The sequence below is a fragment of the Paroedura picta genome, chromosome 10 (genome assembly GCF_049243985.1).
Source record: "Paroedura picta isolate Pp20150507F chromosome 10, Ppicta_v3.0, whole genome shotgun sequence".
NCBI classification, from domain to species: Eukaryota; Metazoa; Chordata; class Lepidosauria; order Squamata; family Gekkonidae; genus Paroedura; species Paroedura picta.
In genome coordinates, this window is record NC_135378.1 from 79,146,901 (window position 1) to 79,159,124 (window position 12,224).

At 48.3% G+C, this 12,224-nt stretch overlaps 1 protein-coding gene across 10 annotated transcripts in view; it reads left to right on the forward strand.

Annotated features, from left to right (window-relative positions):
- SEC31A (SEC31 homolog A, COPII component) overlaps positions 1 to 12,224 on the forward strand; it is a 61,722-nt gene that overhangs the window by 40,198 nt on the left and 9,300 nt on the right. For 2 of the 10 annotated variants that reach the window (XM_077301031.1, XM_077301032.1), the window contains exons 19-24: positions 180 to 353; positions 1,000 to 1,182; positions 3,768 to 3,860; positions 4,773 to 4,902; positions 6,413 to 6,757; positions 9,086 to 9,124. In XM_077301031.1, the coding sequence (XP_077157146.1) occupies positions 180 to 353; positions 1,000 to 1,182; positions 3,768 to 3,860; positions 4,773 to 4,902; positions 6,413 to 6,757; positions 9,086 to 9,124 (964 nt within the window). Of the gene's footprint in view, positions 1 to 179; positions 354 to 999; positions 1,187 to 3,767; positions 3,861 to 4,772; positions 4,903 to 6,412; positions 6,758 to 9,085; positions 9,125 to 12,224 lie in introns of all 10 variants that reach the window. The other 8 variants (XM_077301034.1, XM_077301033.1, XM_077301039.1 and 5 more) reach the window with 8 other exon arrangements.

The window sequence follows — 12,224 nt, forward strand, 5'->3', positions numbered from 1 at the left end:
ATAGGCCCAAGGTCACCTGGCTGGCTTCTGAGGCTGAGCTAGGGATTTGGACCCAGTCAGAATCCCATGCGAGGGATTTGAACCCGTCCCAGACCGATGCTCTGCCCACAGGCCATGCAATTTCCAATCCACTGCTGGCTTCCCTCTTACTATGGCTTTCTCGTCTTAAAACCCTCCAGGACCTCATTGAAAAAGTGGTAATCCTGCGGAAGGCGGTGCAGCTGACACAGGTGATGGATGCCGATGCCGTCGGGGCCCTCCTGGCTGAGAAGATGAGCCAGTATGCCAACCTGTTGGCATCCCAGGGCAGCATCTCGGCTGCTCTGGCTTTCCTCCCCGCTAACACCAGCCAGGTAAAGGTCAGGGGGATCACAAATTATCTCTTTGTGCACTGTATGCTTGACGTACATCTCGATTGGTTAGTATGTCTGAAACAGCAAAGATGAGCAAGAAGGGGTGGGCATTTATCTCTCCAGTGTTGTACTGCAGGGGTCCCCAACCCTTTTGAGCTGGCGGGCACCTTTGGAATTCTGAAACAGTGTAGAGGGTGTTGCTGCTAGAGGCAGGAGCCAGCCGCAAAACGCCTGCCGCATCTTCAGTCCTACGATCAAGATCCTTGTGCTGTGACGGCATCTGCTGCCAAAGAAATCTGCACAGCCAATCAGAAGCCCTGTTGGGGAAAAGCACCTCCTGGTCCCGCCCACTGTCTAAACACGCTTGGAGTGCTCCCGGAAAGGTGCCTGTGGGCACCACGTTGGGAATCCCTATTGTAATTCAAGACTTTTAGCTATAGTAAGAGTTGTGAGGTCCTGCATTGTGCAGGGGTTGGACTAGATGACCCAGGAGGTCCCTTCCCACACAATTATTCTGTGGTTATTCTGTGATTCTACAAAGTGTCCATTTTCGTTGACCATTAATTCGCCTCCAAGAAACTGAGAACGTGCCCTTGATCGGACACAGCCAGGCCCACCTCTTAATTTCTGGTTTTCTGGTTTGCAGCCCAACATCGTGCTGTTGCGGGACAGGATCTGTAGAGCCCAAGGAGAAATTCCCACGGGCCAGGAGGCTCCAAAGGCACCTTACGAGAGGCAGCCTGTGGATAAGGGCAGAGGTGGGCAGGCAGCTGGACAGATGCAGGTGCCGCAGGTGCCCCAGGCCCCGAGCCAGCAGTATTACCAGCAGGCAAGTGACATTTTCAGCAGCCCTTCTCACGGCGATGGTTACGCTGCTCGTGAATATTATCAAATTGTTTATGTTTGTTTGTATTTTGCGTTCCACGGTGCTGGCGAGTGCGTCAGTCAAGGCTTCTGAAAAAGGGACTCGTGTGTTGGGTTGCCAACCTCCAGGTGGCACCTGGCAATCTCCCACTATTACAGATCAGTTCCCCTGGAGAAAATGGCTGCTTTGCTGGGTGGAGCCTATGGCATTATACCTTGTTGACATCCCTCCCCTCCCCTCTTCAAACCCCAACCCCTCCAGGCTCCACCCACAAAATCTCGGTGTAGTTCTTAGCACTGAGTTGGCAACTGTTTGCATGTGCTTTCAGTTTGCACAGATGTACTCGATTTCTGGACATTTGTCTCTGAAATCTTATCAAGCAGACTGCTAGAGGTAACAAGTTACAGCAAGTTTCATCCATGTGACATGTATTTTTAAATACAAGGTGATCAAGTCCAAAAAAATGCTTGGGATTTTTTTTTGACAGACCGTTTCTCTTTCCTGTTTTTATTCTCTGTCTTCATATCTACATTCGTACTCAGAATGATCTAGCTGTTTGCTCATCCCCGCTTCTCGGTCCTTCATCTACAAACGCAATTGCTCTGTTCGCTGTTCCGATGAACTAAAGCACAAATTCATGTCATCTGCCCATGGGGCAGGCTTAACAGTAACACTGTCACGGGGCTTGACTGTTGTGAGCAAAGGAACTCCCCGAAATTACCAGTCTGGGAAGAGCTTGCTTACTGGAGACGTTATGGGTCCCTCCCTCCCTGCCCCCTTTTCTATTCCAGCTGTAGTGCTTCACCTGACTGTACGCAAAGTGCCATCAACTCCCTCATGGTGCCCCTATGAATTTAATGACCTTCAGAACATTCTGTCATTAAGAGCCTCACTCCAGTCTTGCAAACTGGAGGCATCACTGAGTCCATCCATCTCGAATGACCGGCTATTCAGCCTTTGGGCTGGTAAACTCGGTAGCCTCTTGGGCAAGGCTGATTTTCGTGGCTGCTGGTGCGGAGAGGGGCGCTTGCTCCTTTCCCCATTGTTTTGAATGCATCAGGCAGGCCTGACACTAGATGTGATGAGTCCTCTGGCAGTAAGCTTTGGAAGACTTGCGTTCTCCAGCAATCTTTCCCAGGCTTGCTTGCATCTCATCTTAGCCCCAGTTCACTTTTCAGTTAGTCACTGGGTAGCTCTTGCAACCTTTAGCCCTGAAGCAGGATTGGAGAACAAGTTTTTCTTGAGGCCTTGGAGGGCAGCTTAAAGACAGCAGAGGCAGCCAAAGAATTGTTGGCTGGAGAGGGTTTTATTGCGAACAAGCCATTGTGTGGTAGATGCATAAGCAAGTGAATCTGGGCCAGGTAGGTAATATTTAATGGGACTGCAGATGAAACACAAGATAACCTCAACTCATTGTGTATCTGGTGCTGGTAGGTATTGGATTAGTTAGGGTTTGGGTGGTGTTTTGTACCCGCGAACTCCGATCCGGCACCATGGGCCCCAAACGAATGGAAACTTCCAGTGAAATAAAATTCCGCAAGATGTGTTTTGTCATGCCCCAGAGAACCTACTGAGTTGGGAGGAATGACCAACTTCCTCATAGCATTTAGGGATAAATTCAGGGACATCTTTAACCCCCAGGTGCTCTCCTTCTGCAGTGATATTTTATGAAGAGCAAGGATATGTTGTCTTTTTAAAAAATATATCATAATTGTGACCTCAAAGATCTTTTTCAAATACAAAGTGGCAAGAATCACAAATGGATAATGTCAGGCACATGGATAAACATTTTTTAGCTGCCTTTCTTCCCTGTGGGGTGCAGTGTGTGTGTGTGTGTGGGGGGGAGAATGGGCAAGTGTGCTGCCCAGGATTGTTCCTACGTACAAAGGAGACGGCCCTTTGTGTGGCTGAGCTGAAAACGCACGCCAATAGCCAGACATTGGAGTGGTTTTTTATCTCTTCCTTTGTGTGTCCTACTCAGTAAGACCTTTTTTTGTTTTGTTTTTTGAAGACAGAGGAACTGTCTTATTCACTTGTCTCCTTTGTCATTATCCCAGCCTAGGTGCCAAAAGTCCTGAAGCACCACACTGATTTCTTTCTTCTGTTCTTTCTCTTTTTTTGCATGAATTGATACTGCCTTCGCTCCTCCAGAATACTTCACACAGATATCTGGGGGGTGGGGTGGGGGGAGGAGAGAGAGAGACTTAATGTGGCAAGTGAGCATTGGTGCAAGTGAGTGTCCAAGCATGACCAGTTTGCAACTAAACACTTAAACTTCTCTTGAGCACTCTTTGCTGTCTCCCCCCCCCTTCCTCCCTCCCAATACCTAGATTTTGCTTTTGCCTCCCTGGGTCAATTTCTGGTGTGCTACGATAAAGAGTTGCGAAGCGATCCTAATTACCTGCCGGCATGAGAAATAAAGCACTGTTATGATGTTTGCTTCTTTTAAAAACGACGACGACGACAAAACAACTTGTTTGAAAAACCCCTTTCGGGTGTTTAATTTTCGTTTTATTTTTCCATGATTGGTATCTCTCTGTTCAATTCAGGTTAGAGTTGCCCCTACTGTCACTACCTGGAGTAACAAAAACCCCACTGCCCTTCCCAGCCATCCTCCTGCAGCCTCTCCCTCTGAAACACAGGTATCAATCCGTTATTCCTCTTTGAGCAGGATCTGCTCCTCTCGCGTATTCCGAGAATATCGACCCTCGCGGGCCCACCCCTCCCACCCCCCACCCCCCTGCTCACTTTATATTCTCAGCGCATTCCAAGCCATCTGGAAGGCACAAATGGGTTTTCAGTTCAGTCGGAATGTCTCCTCTGCCTCCTCATGCTGTCAGGGCTATTTTTCACAATACCGACCGAAAGGAAACGTCGGCTGGCCCTCACAATCGCTCTCTGGAGTCGAAGCAATAAGCTCTGTAGCTTCCCCTTGGGAACAGATGAGTTTAAGGACATCTGATTTCCCTCCCCTTTCCCCCCCCCCCAGCCCCAGATTTCTTCCCAATAAATTGAACCAATGGTTTAGACCAGGGGTAGTCAACCTGTGGTCCTCCAGATGTCCATGGACTACAATTCCCAAGAGCCCCTGCCAGCAAACGCTGGCAGGGGCTCCTGGGAATTGTAGTCCATGGACATCTGGAGGACCACAGGTTGACTGCCCCTGCTTTAGACCTTGAAAAGCGTCTTCACAGAAACAGATGACAATTTTTCTCTGTGTCCCGTCCCCCCTCCCCCCAAAAATGAATTCTGCATAGATTATATTGCACTGCTTTTTAAACCTAGACTGGGATTGGTGGTTTCTTGGCAGTTCCTTATATGCTACTGTTTGAGGGGTGGGGGTGGGGGCCACAGTTGACACTGACCTTCCGGATGCTCGATTTGCAACGCTGGCGACGTGGTAAAGGCGGGATATAGAGAGGAAGCGCAGCGTGGTCCGTTGGCTGCTGTGAGTTCAGATTCCCCTGGCTTTGAAAAGCGTAATCACAGCGCAGTCTGTCTTTCCGACTACATACCAAGCCTAACCTTCTTTCTCTCCCCCATTTGTTTCCTAGGGAGAAAACCCTCCTCCTCCAGGGTTTATTATGCACGGGAACATGAATCCCAACGTACCACCACATCAGCCTACATCTTCTGGCTACAATGTGTACTCACAGGTGGGAGCACGGCAGGCCTTCCCGCAGCGTAAGTAGCAGCACCGTTCCCTCTCTTTCCTTGACTGCAGCAGCTGAGCAGTACCTGCAGGCTCCTTTAGACCAGGAGTAGTCAACCTGTGGTCCTCCAGATGTCCATGGACTACAATTCCCAGGAGTCCCTGCCAGCGTTTGCTGGCAGGGGCTCTTGGGAATTGTAGGCCATGGACATCTGGAGGATCACAGGTTGACTACCCCTGCTATAGACCAACCATTGCCATTGTTTAAAAACCAAATGCCTTTCTGTAACTCGCGTGGCCACACTACCAAACGGAGCTGGTCAAGTTATAGCCTTTGGGGCCAACCTGCTTCCCTTCCAGGGGAATATCATCTGATTTCCAAGGGCCCTGACACATGTCGATCAAAGTCTGGTAGAAGATGATTCCATAACTTGCCCCATGAAGAAAAGAGACAAGTATTTTCACCTAATAAGAGGTATTGCTTGAATCCAACCAGTTTTTCTGCCAGCAAGGTAACATTGGCCACCAAAAAGACTTACAGGATCTGCACGGGCAAAGTCCATGAAGGCTGTCGTAAACAGGAGAGTTAGGTGGGATTGAGGGAGTAAACTCACTGGATCCAAGCCTGGTTCCTTTTTTAAAAAATTGTATTTTTATAACTAACGCCCAGCATATGTTTTCCATACTTTTGAAGTCCTGTCTGCTAGATTGCACCAACTTTTTAATGAAACTTGACTAATTGGGGAGAGAAATTAGTTGCTGTCACAGAATATTCTTCTTGCCTTTGTCTGATGAATGGAATGTCCTGAGAATACACGTGATGCCAAACGTGTCCAGCAAAACCTCACTGGAATCTGACAAGAAATATGGGATGTAATTTTTAAAAATGTAACAGGTTTAGGTTTGTCTTTGACAATACTATCCCGAAAACCTGTAACAGTTTGCAGTTGTATCTGTGTATCCGCGGCAATCTGGAGAGAGCATAAATCTCACTGTTAGAACTGGGATATATAAAAGAAATGTGTCTTTCTCATTCAAACCTGCTCTCGTTAGCAGCCCAATTGCTGATGGTGTGGTCAAATGGCTTTTAGGTAACCTAAATATATATATTGCAGTTAAAGAACCGCAGTGTTCAGAGGTGTATATTTTAAGTTAATAAGAACTCACTGCAGGAGTTACAGTGTTCATTTTTTAAAACGTTTGGGCATGGTTAGAGGGCACGGTTATAGGAGCATTGCCAAAACAAAATTCCAGGCATTGCTAGGATGGGAAAGCACCTAGAAACCTGACGTGAAGTTCAGGGCCGCTTACGAAGGGAAAATAGTAGCAAACTGATGCAGTACATAAATAACACTTAGAGGTTAAGATGAATCCAGCTTCTCTCTCCCAGGTTAAGTGGGGATCTAGTTAACATCCATTCATCCTGAATAATTATGGCATAAAGGAAGACATGCACGATCTCCAGGGAGTGTTGTCTATTATAAACTTGTGTCAGGTTAACTCGACTAATTCCAGTTCTCCTTTTTGCCCCCTCCCGTGCAGCTTGTCAGCCAGCGCAACAATATTCTTTCAGGACGGGGGGACCGCCGCTCTATCAACCCCAACAGCATCTCGCCCCCCCTGTTTCCGCCTCTTACATTAACCCTTCTCCGCTGTACGTCCCTTCTAATCCTCCCAGCTCCATGCCTTCTCAGTTGTACCCAGCGCAACCCCAGGCCTCTCCGACAGCCTTGAATCCCAGCTCTTCTCTTCCCCCTCCTCCTTCCGGCGCCTCCTTCCAGCATGTCAGGCCGGGAGCCCCAGCATCTACTATGCCGTATGCACTGCCTCCTGGACCAACAGGTACAGAGCCTGCAGCCACTGAGCTTCCTGCATCCCAAAGAACAGGTCTGCGCTTGAAACGGACTTTCTGTGGGGGTTGGAAGTGTGCGTTTTGGGGGCGGGGCAGGGGAGAATGCACTTTTTATTTCTTTGCATGTGCACGTGCATGGTTTTAATTGCACAAAAGAATGCAAAGTTTTCATTGCAGCTTGGTGTTTCTAAAAAGGGTCGTCACACTTTGCCTGCCACATAGCAACAAGGCCTCCCCCCCCCCCCCCCATCGAGCCCTGCTGGCACAATTGCTTCTGCCTGTGTGGCTCAGAGGAAGCAGAGATAGCCCATGATTCATGCATAGAAAGCAGGCTTCCAGGCTGGTACGTAGGCATGCCAGTTCTCAGGTGGGATCTGGGCGGGTCGCCCAGGTTGTACAGCTCATCTCCAGGTGACCGAGATCAGTTCCCCTGGAGAAAATGGCTGCTTTGGAGGGTGGACTCCATAGCATTATACACTGTTGTGGTCCCTCCCTGCCTCAAATCCCGCCCTCTCCTGGCTCCACCCCCACAGTCTCCAGGCATTTCCCAACTCAGAGCTAGCAAGCCTCCTTGTCCACCATTGCAAAAAGAAGGGGGTGCTCCTTTGGCTCGTAAAAAAGCAGGGTACAAAACACCAGCTCTTCTTGCACAGCACGAGGGGAAATGTTCTCTCACCGCAACCACTTTACAGTTTACCTGTGAAATCCTCCCTTTTCATTGGGCAGGAGTCCTCGCCATGGTGTCCATGGTTTGCAGTGATGCCCGCCAAGACTTCCTGGTGTCCAGGGCATCTGATTGGCCACCGGAGATAAGATTGGCGGTGCAGATTAGAATCTTGTTTCAATTGGAGCTGCCAACACGCCGTTGGTCAGGAAGCTCCCTCCTGTTCTCACAGGGGCACAGACAAAGCTGAGGCCACGCAATATCTGAAGCGGCCCCCATTTAGGAGTCTCCTGGCCCCCCAAATGCATAGAATTGGGGTTCTCAGCTGGAAGTGACAGCTGGAAGTTTTTACTCTAAGCTGTTGCTTTAAAAAAATTCACTCCTTCAATTGGGGATTAGTATGTCAATTCTCTCCCCCCCCCCCCAAGACTCCAGTTAGAAAAAAAAATATGTTGGCCAGTGACATAGTAGCTCCACCCCCTGGCACCTCTTTTATTTCAGGCGTAACATTCCCCTCCCTCCTCCTTCCATGCATCTGTTCTCAACCGAGCTTAAGGAGCAATATTGAGGAAATGATGTAGAAACACCTTCCCCTCCAGCAGCTAAGCCAGAACATGTGCATGGCTGGAGCAACTTATTCGCACATGTGTGTCGGCACGGCATGAACCCAAAGCCTGTTGAACCCCTGCTTTTGTTAACACGATTGACGTGGCTAGCCCTGTCGCATGAAAGCAGACCTGTTTCTTTATCAAAGCTCAACTCTTTTTCCCACTAAGTGTAAGTCTATTATAAGGGGGAGATGGTTGTATTTTTGTCTGAGTTGCAAGTTTTTTTGTAGGGTCTTTTGTCAGGAGGTGAAGGGAAATCAGACTGCTACGGTTGAAACAGCATTGCTTACCCAGACGCTCTCTGTACGGTCCTCTAAGATAGTCTCCCTTTTCTGTTCAGGAAACCGATGAGTGTCCTTCAGGAACCGACTCCTAGAATGTATAGCCCCTTGGCATATTCCCGCAAAGGTGGCTATAGTTTTTCAGAACCGGCATGTAGACCTTCTCTGTCCAATGAGGAATCAACTCTGTTGAAATGAATGACAAGAGAACTCCCGTCATTTATTTAAAAGCTCCGGCTGCTGTGGCAGCCATTTTGTGGTTGGCTCCGACTCCTCCAGCAGCCATTTTGGAGTTGTGCCCATCGCCTTGTGTCAGAATCCCAGTGGTGCCTAGAGGCTCAAAAATGTGGGGGGGGGGGGGGCCCGTGCTACAACAGAAGTGTCCAGTTGAGCTGCCCTAAATCAGGTTCAATTTGGGACAGCTCATGGGCCATGTCATTCTCCGAATGGACAGGCTCAAAAAAGTTGGGGTTCCCTGATGCAATGCAGTCCCGATTGGGCCATTTTTGGTTCCCAAGAACATCTTTCTTGCTGTTGAAGCAAACCTTTTGAGGACCTTGGGGCTGTCTGCTCAGCTGGATTGTAGAAATGGCCTCTTGCATTCGGTTGGGCAGTCTCCGTTTGATGCTTAAAGACCCTGAAAAACAAATTTTCTTTTGGGGTAGAAGTAATTCTATCCGTCCAGCCCGGATCAGATGCAGAGAGCCAGTGGATTGAATAAGGGGAGCACAATGCTTGGGAAGCTGCTGAGAGAGAGAAAGAGATTTACTTTTAACACCCTCCTGAGTTGTTTTTGCGTTTTGTCTACAGAGTTTCAGTCCCTCCAAGACCAGGCCAGTATCCTACAAGGTGAATTAGCTGCACTATAAAACTGGGGAATCATTAAGGGTGGCACTGTGGAAGCTGAACAAATCAGCCACTAACGATGCATGCAAACGACACAATCAGGCTAATGCGAAATCCGTTAAAAATTAAGACTTGTAAATATAAGCGAATGGTTTCGAGTCAGGCGGCACGGCTTGGCTTTACACCGCTGAGATGAACAATTTGTAAAGCTGAAGTGTGTGTCCTTAAATACCGCTTTCATTAATCTGCGTGGTGATTATGGAAACAGTCTTTTGAGCAAACAGCGACAGCTGCACTTGGCAGTCAAGAAGAAGCCGAGAAGCAGCACAGAAATCAAAGCAGGGCTGTCCGTACTCTGCGCTGTCAAGGAAGTATCCGCACCCGGGCATTCCAGATTCTGTGCCTGCAAACCCCAGCTTAAGCACATAAGTAGAACCCCGCTGGATCAGACCGATAATCCATCTAGTCCATTTTATGCACACAGTGGCCAACAGGTTCCTCTGGATGGCAACAACAGGGCAGAGAGGCTGAATCCAATCCCCTGACGTTGTTCCGCTGGTGAGCCAGTTTGGTGTAGTGGTTAGGAGTGCGGACTTCTAATCTGGCATGCCGGGTTCGATTCTGCGCTCCTCCACCTGCAGCCAGCTGGGTGACCTTGGGCTAGTCACAGCACTGATAAAGCTGTTCTGACCGAGCAGTGATGTCAGGGCTCTCTCAGCCCCACCCACCCCACAGGGTGTTTGTTGTGGGGAGAGGAAAGGGAAGGCGACTGTAAGCCGCTTTGAGCCACCTTCAGGTAGAGAAAAGCAACATATAAGAACCAACTCTTCTTCTTCCTCTTCTTCCTCCTCCTGGCCCTGGGACTCGGAGGCTTAGTGCCTCTGAATGTGGAGATTCCATTCCGTCACCGTGGCTAGTAGCCATTGATAGACTCCGCAACGAATCTGTCTAATTAACTTTTAGAGCTGCATTCCTGTGGCCATCTCCATATCTCCTGGCAGAGAATTCAAATTTTAATCACCGTCTTCTGCGATTTGGATAAATTATGCAAATTGAACAGATGAATAACCTGTTTGGCTGGACCAGATGGACTCTTGGGCTGATCCAGCAGGGCTCTTCTTATGTTCTTACATTCTTATTTATAACTCTTAACCTCCATAACTTATTCTTGAGTCATTTGTTCTAATTTTTTATATCTTAGAGCAAAAGATTCTAGGGAAGCCGAATTCTGTGACCAGTATCTACTTCCCTCCTTGCAATTTACACACACGGCCTTGACTCTCACTATGAATGAGCTGAGCGGACATGCAAAAATCTTTACCAAATCTCTCAAGCAAAATCGAGGATATTCTGGATCAGGGGGGCCGAACTGCAGCTTTCCAGATGTCCATGGACTACAATTCCCACAAGCCCCTGCCAGCATGATACTGGCCAAGAGCTCATGGACATTTGGAGAGTCACAGTTTGGCCACCCCTGTTCTAGATGTTTGCTTAAAGGATGTTGCAGCTCGCTAAATTTGGAGCCTTTTGGTGAGAAAATTTCAGCTGTGGTTATTTTTGCTTAATTAGCAACATCGTGTAATAAACCCGCATGTAATTTAAGCAGCTTTTTATAGCAAGCTTAGTGCAGCAGACCCCAATTAAGGCTGCCTTCCCTAAATACACCTGTGAGAAAACATAGCAGATAATTTTAGCAAGGAAAATTCCCTGCATCAGCCATTTTACAATCTAGTGCTTTGCCGTTACAGGTAATTTCGAAAGGGCTCCTGCCCAGGAAGTGTCCCAATAAGAACTAACCAAGGCTTCATCTAGGCTTTCATTCACTGATCATCTAGACCAGGGGTAGTCAACCTGTGGTCCTCCAGATGTCTATGGACTACAATTCCCATGAGCCCCTGCCAGCAAATGCTGGCAGGGGCTCATGGGAATTGTTGTCCATGGACATCTGGAGGACCACAGGTTGACTGCCCCTGGTCTAGACTACATTCACACATCTTGACAAAATGCAGTTTAAATTGAGCTACCGTGTGACTAGGCCAGGCTAGCTCCACCTTGTCAAAAATCAGAAGCTTATTCAGGTCAGCCCTAGTTGCTATTTGGGTGGGAGACCAACAAGGAAATCCAGACTCACCGTGCAGAGGAAGACCATGGCTAACCTCTGAACATCTCTTACCTTGAAACCCCTACAGGCTTGCCATATATTGGCTGTGAGCTGATGGCTAAAACCCCCCAAAAGAGCTTGCATGTTACCCTGCCCTTCGTAAAAACCGGCCGATTCAAAATATCCGGTGTAAACAAGCTCCATCTGAATGCAGGAGCCTCGACAAACCAGCACTTGTTTTGCACCCCGCGAAGCGGGATTCGAAACCTTGGATTAGTTCTGGTTTAGAACCCCAGTTTTTTGGATGACAAGAGCCAGCGATTGAAGCTGCTTGCGTTTGAACACGGAGGCAGGACATTTTGAATTGAGCTCTGTGCAGAGCGGGAAGGGAAGGCACGAGGGGACCTATCTGTGACCGGGACTGATCTCAGTCCAGCCGTAGTTTTGTAGTGATGTTGTCAAGCGTAGCAAGAACTCACAATGAGCTTCTTTAAAAGAAAGCGTTTATTGAGAAGTTACTTCAGACACCTAAGCTAAGAAAGTCAATTCTGCCTGAAATCACATTTGCCACTCCTTTTCAATAGAATTCTCCCGCCTAAACCTTGAAGGTTCCCAAGGGAGGGGGGAGAGGAGTCCCAGGTGCTATAAACCAAAGTGTTACTTCTTACACGTCCTTGGGCATCTCCAGACAAGATAAATGTTTTGGTTACAAAAGGCAGACCCGGCTGGCCAGTTCAAAAGACAAATAATTCACAGCTCCTAGAGATAACGAGCTACAACCAAATAGTTTCGATTTCAGGCATGCAAGCATAATATATGGGGCCTGGGTAATAAAGGGGCCCCAACAAGAAAGATAAAATACAACCAAGCAAAGATGGAGAAACCCAGACCAACCCATGGCAGGGTCAGGCACTGATCCTGACAGATGTCTGAATACAATTGATCGTTTTGGGTAGGCTACGCTTACGGCAAGGCTGTGATCGCTTCATAAAAAAACACCTT